The sequence below is a fragment of the Natrix helvetica genome (assembly GCF_964273705.1).
Source record: "Natrix helvetica genome assembly, chromosome: 6".
Classification (NCBI taxonomy): Eukaryota; Metazoa; Chordata; class Lepidosauria; order Squamata; family Natricidae; genus Natrix; species Natrix helvetica.
Window position 1 is genome coordinate 3,130,019 of NC_138553.1, and position 6,000 is coordinate 3,136,018.

Consider the following 6,000-nt stretch of genomic DNA (forward strand, 5'->3'; position numbering starts at 1 on the left):
TTTCTTTTTAAAAAAATAATTTTTATCGAACATATTGAAACATTAAAAACAACAGACAATTTTCCACTCATTACAGCATTTTCATATCGGTTTCATTAATACCATTCATAGAGGATATTTTTATATCCTCTAATGTAATCTATACTATATAGTCACAAGATGGCGAACCTATGGCCACAGGAGCCATATCTGCCAGCACCCGAGCCGTCAGCTCCAGCATGCTGGCCAGCTAAATTTTGGGCTTCTGGGCTTCCCAAAAAGTCTCTGGAGCCTGGGGGGGGGGGGGGGATGAGCCCAACGGGCCAACCAGAAGTTTGTAAAACATCCATTTCCAGCTTCTGGGGGGCTCAGGGAGGCCGTTCTCTCCCTCCCAAGGCTTCAGAAAAGGCTCCGGAGCCTGGGGAGGGTGAAAAATGGGCCCGACGGACCAAATGGAAGTGGGCCCTCCACTTGTTAGCCGGCAAGAGAAAGTATTTTGCCGGTTCTGCCGGCGTTCCTAATAAAGGAATCTTTGAGTTCACTTCAGAGGGTTGGTCGTGTTTGGGGAGCTGGGTCAGAACAATGCTTAATTTTGTGTGCCTCGAGAAATAACCTTTTTCTCGCCCCCGCCATCTTCCAGGAGCGGCTCACGCTCCCTCCCAAGGAGAGGTGAATAAAACATTAGGAACAAAATGATTCTTTAAACGGCCTGGGAGTGATCGTCACATGGACGGACGGATGGATTGTTGCTGTTGCATTGCATCCGATTTTTCTGTTTTTCCTTGGGCAGCAAACAGCCTGCCAGTTCTCCCTCTCACAACAATCTTGTGAGGTAGGCTGGGTTGAGACAGAAGGATTGGCAGGAGGCCATGAAATGGGCTTCCAGGGTTGGGGGGTGGGATTGGGAGGGCTTGACTGTGAATTGAACCCAGCTTCAGGTCCAGCATCTTCACCAACATCTCCTTCATAAGCTCTTGGTGGGATCTTCCAATCAGAATAGTTAGAAGAGACCTTGGTGGTCTTCTAATCCAACCCCCTACTCAAGCAGGAAAGCCTATTTCAGTCAGGGGGCTGTCCAGTTGTTAGGAATTCTGTTTATATAAAGCACCACAGAGCAAACATGGTACAGTCACCATGTGCTTTACTGCTCATCTACTTTAACTGTAACAGAAAACAGGAAACATAGAAGGAAAGAGCATAGAGTATATACCATAGATGCAAACGTGTAAACACTGCCATCTACTGGCTGAATATTACTGTAGTTGTTGCATAAAAATACATTCCCAACAATGAATTCCAAATCCAGTCCCGTGTTAAAAAAAATCCACCCCACCTGCCCGTCCCCAACTTGGATCTTCCTTACTTTCTCTCCTTTGAGACCAGGAATGCCAACGTCACCCTAAAAATGAAAAAGAAGGAATGGCAGATGGATTTATGTGGGTTTTGTTACACAGGTATTTACAGGTCCTCCTTGACTTATTACAACAGTTCATTTAGTGACCGTTTGAAGTTACAACGGCATTGAAAAAAGTGACTTTGGACCATTTTTCACACTTAACAACCATTGCAACAATCCCGTGGCCACATGATCAAAATTCATATGCTTGGTAACTGACTCATACTTATGATGGCTGCAGTGTCCCCGGGTCACATGATCCCCTTTGGAGAACATCTGACAAGCAAAGTCAATGGGGAAACCAGATTCATTTAACAACCGTGTTGCTGACTTAACAACTGGAGTGATTCACTTAACAACTGTGGCCAGAAGGGTGGTAAACTGGGGCAAAATTCATTGAACAACTGTTTCACTTCACATTCCATTCCCTGGTTCTCTGGGGATGATGGGCACCGTAGTCCAATTCCTCAAGAGGTTACCAAGTTAAGAAATTAGCATCAAAGATATTATGGTTAATATTTTTAGTATTTTAAAAAAGATTCATTTTTTTCCAATTTTTCATACATTGAGGATTACCTATATCAGGTACCTTTCAGCCAGTGTTAATGACAGCACAAACCTTTCTCAATGAAAATTAGAGGGATGGGCCAATATTCAATAGAATTTATGTTTCTCGGAATATCACGTGCACTCAAAAATAATCAGAAAATAAAAGAAATGTTTGCCCTTTAAGACATGTTTGAATTTTGTCCTTCTTACCTTCTCTCCTTTTAAACCATCAGGGCCTTTCTCTCCCTGGAAAACAGAGGAACAAAGCTTGGTTTTTATTTTATTTTATTTTATTATTGCATTGCATTGCATTGATTTTATTTTATTCTTTTCTTTCATTCTTTTTTCTTTTCTTTTATTCTTTTCTTTTATTCTTTTCTTTTCTTTTATTCTTTTCTTTTCTTTTTTATTTATTTTATTCTTTTCTTTTTCTTTTTTCTTTTATTTATCTCAATTATTTTATTTTTTATTCTTTTTTATTCTTTTCTTTTATGTTTTATTTTATTTATTTTATTCTTTTCTTTTCTTTTTTATTCTTTTATATTTTATTCCTTTATTTATTTTAATTTTTACGCTGTCCATCATGCTGTCTATCCCACGAAACTGAGCGGCTTAGAACGCGCTAAAAGCAACAGTGCAAAACCTTTAAGAAATTAAAATAATAAATTATTCAATTTTTTAAAAATCCATGTTTCAAATGTAAAATAATTAACACGGGGCCTCGCATGCTTTGGCTCTTCTCTTCAACAGGTTGATGGGCTCCAGAATCTCCGGCCAAACTTACCATCACGCCTAGAGGCCCCCGAAGACCGACGGTTCCTTGCTCCCCCTGTTAAAAATAGGTCATATTGGCGTCAGTGGTTATAAACACGAGACATCCCCCAAAACTTTATACACTAGTCCTCGACTTACAAAGCCCCAAATTTATGTTGCTAAGCCAGATATTTATTAAGTGCCCCATTTTATGACCTTTCTGGTCACCATCGTTAAGTGAATCACTGCTATTGATAAGTCAGTCACACCGTTGTTAACTGAATCTGGCTTCCCCATTGATTTTGCTTGTTGGGAGGTCGCAAGAGGGGGTCATGTGTCCCTGAAACACTGCCACCGTCATAAATACAGATAATCCTCGAGGCCACAATTGGGCAGCGAGTTCGAGTCCCGCCTTAGGCATGAGAGCCCTCAGAGCAACTTTGAGCCAGTCCCTCTCTTTTTTTCTCTCTCTCAGCCCAACCCACCTCACAGGGTGGCTGTTGTTGCTGTTGTTGTGGGGAAAATAGGAGGATATGGCGTGTATTTGTTGCTTTGAGCAGCAAGTTCAAGTCCCGCCTTAGGCACGAGAGCTAACTGAGCAACTTTAAGCCAGTCTCCCCCCCTCTCTCTCCCAACCTACCTCACAGGGTTGTTGTTTTTTGTGTGAGAAAAATAGGAGGATATGGCGGGTTTTCGTCACCTTGGGTGGCGAGTTCAAGTCCTGCCTTAGGTACGAGAGCTAACTGAGCGACTTTAAGCCAGTCTCCCCCCCTCTCTCTCCCCCCTCTCTCCCCCCAACCTACCTCACAGGGTGGTTGTTGTTTTTGTGAGAAAAATAGGAGGATATGGCGTGTATTTGTCGCCTTGGGTGGCGAGTTCAAGTCCTGCCTTAGGCACGAGAGCTAACTGAGCGACTTTAAGCCAGTCTCTCCTCCAGTCTCTCTCTCCCCCAACCTACCTCACAGGGTTGTTGTTTTTTGTGTGAGGAAAGTAGGAGGATATGGCGTGTTTTCGTCACCTTGGGTGGCAAGTTCAAGTCCCGCCTTAGGCATGAGAGCCAGCTGAGCCACTTTATGCCAGTCTCTCTCCCCCCCCCCTCCAATCTACCTCACGGGGTGGTGGTTGATTTTGTGAGGAAAATAGGAGGATATGGCGTGCGTTTGTCGCCTTGGGCGGTGAGTTACAATCCCGCCTTAGGCACGAGAGCCAGCTGAGCCACTTTATGCCAGTCTCTCTCTCTCCCCCGCCACCACAATCTACCTCACAGGGTGGTGGTTGTTTTTGTGAGGAAAATAGGAGTATATGGCGTGCGTTCGTCGCCTTGGGTGGTGAGTTCGAGTGCCGCCTTAGGCACGAGAACCAGTTGAGCGACTTTAAGCCAGTCTCTCTCTCCCCCGTCCACAACCTACCTCACAGAGAGGTTGTTGTTGCTGTGAGGAAAATAGGAAGATACGGTGTGTGTTCGCCGCCTTGAATGATTTATAAAAATAATAAAAGCCCAGATCTGAGCGCATAAATAAATGAATGGGACTCCAAGTTGTGAATTGAAACACTTTGGCAAAAGGCCGCCACAATTTATTTCCCTTCAGACATGCCCACGCCGCCTTGACTCTCTCTGTTTGAACTTCTAATGAATTAATCTCATTTTTTAATGCCGTCCTGTCGAATTTAAATTCTGCCGGCGGCCTAAAGTTGCTTACCCCGGCTGCCTTCTCGCCCATTAGTCTTTAATGCCCTATTTATATGCCATCGTATTCAAAGCGCCAAGAGAAATAAGGATATTTGGCTTGCTAATTTTTAAGCGCCTTTGCTCGGCGCTGGGCGTGAGCTGCCGAGGAGTCGTGCCCAAAAATAAAGCCGTGTTTGGACACATATCCGGAGATATTCATGATTTAATATTCAATTTCTACAGAGGTTTCCGAGGGGGGTTGAATTCGGAAGGTTAGGAAGAAGAGGAGAATTTTATTCTGAATAGTCGTCGTGGAATCTGGATCGCGGGAGACGAAACCGTCACAAGTATGCACTGGGGGCTTGTGCAAAGTGAGGCAATCTTCTGCAAAACTTGTTGGCTGAGAAGAAAATGTAGGATGGAGAGAAAAGGATCCTTCCTGGAGGAGATCGATCTAATTCTAGTCCAATGTTTCTCGAACTCGGCAACAATTCCCAGAATCCCCACCCCCTTTGCTTCTCAGCTCCACTCACTATGATTCCTGGCCCCACCCACTTTGTTTATTGACCCCACCCACTTTGGTTCTCGGCTCCACCCACCTTATTTTGGATGCCACTCACTCTGGTTGTGACTCCACCCACTTTATTTCTTGATCCCACCTACTTTGGTGCTTGCCTTCACTCCCTGAGGTTCTTGGCCACACCCGCTTTATTTATTGACCCCACCCACTGGTTCTCAGCTCCACCCATCTTATTTTGTTTCCTGGTCTCACCTGCCTTATTTTTGTTGCCATCCACTTTGGTTGTGACTCCACCCATTTTCTTGACCCCATCTTCTTTGGTTCTTGGCCCCACCCACTGCGGTTCTTGGCACCACCCACTAATATTAATCGCACCCACTTTGTTTCCTGGTCCCACCCACTATATGTTTGATGCCACCCACTTTGGTTGTGACTCCACCCAGTTTATTGCTTGACCCCATCTTCTTTGGTTCCTGGCCCCACCCACTGTGGTTCTTGGCCACACCCATTTATTTCTTGGCCCCACCCACTTGGAAAGCATGCCCTCAGCCTCTGTGGCCTACTGCCAAGCTGAAGATCCGTGCCAGATCTAAATTTTTGGGAAAATTCAAAACCGAACCTGGATGAATAAAAGGCAGAGAGAACCCAGGTAGCTGCTCATCCTACCTGTGGGCCAGGAGAACCCTGGTAGCCTCTGGGACCCAGTTTGCCAAGGCCGCTCTCCCCCTGCAAAGCAGCCAGAAAATAGGGATTAATGCAAAGAAATACCCAGAATTCCCAGATGTCTCTCTGTGTGGCATGTGTAAAAAGGGGCATTTTTAATCCCCCTCCACTCCTGAATGCTACCTCTGGGGTCCTTGGTGCTCTCTGAGCTTGGCTGTTTCTTTGCAAACGTTTCATGACCCAACTAGGTAACATCATCAGTGCTAGAAGGGAGTGGGGTTTGCTCTCTTTATATGCTAGTGACTTGTCCTGGGCACTTGTCCTATATAAACTGCTGTAACTTCAAATAGTCACTCAATGAATGTTGCAAGTCGAGGGCTACCTGCATTATAATTTAGCAAAGAGAAAAGCCTTCAGGGTTTCTCCTAATGAGGTTTAAGGGGATTTACCTTGTTGCCTTTGCTCCCTGGG

General features: G+C 44.8%; 1 protein-coding gene across 23 annotated transcripts in view; it reads right to left on the reverse strand.

Moving 5' to 3' along the window:
* The window catches only part of LOC309394441 (uncharacterized protein), a 102,016-nt gene that overhangs the window by 23,883 nt on the left and 72,133 nt on the right, over positions 1 to 6,000 (reverse strand). For 22 of the 23 annotated variants that reach the window (XR_014175732.1, XR_014175733.1, XR_014175734.1 and 19 more), the window contains 5 exons: positions 5,979 to 6,000; positions 5,533 to 5,592; positions 2,709 to 2,753; positions 2,135 to 2,170; positions 1,343 to 1,378 (listed from right to left, as the gene is read on the reverse strand). The exon at positions 5,979 to 6,000 is cut by the window's right edge and continues 14 nt beyond it. Coding sequence is in view for 19 of the 23 variants with exons in the window: in XM_081957592.1 (XP_081813718.1) it covers positions 1,343 to 1,378; positions 2,135 to 2,170; positions 2,709 to 2,753; positions 5,533 to 5,592; positions 5,979 to 6,000 (199 nt within the window). In the remaining 4 variants the exon portion in view is untranslated. The remainder of the gene's footprint in view (positions 1 to 1,342; positions 1,379 to 2,134; positions 2,171 to 2,708; positions 2,754 to 5,532; positions 5,593 to 5,978) is intronic. The other variant, XM_081957605.1, reaches the window with a different exon arrangement.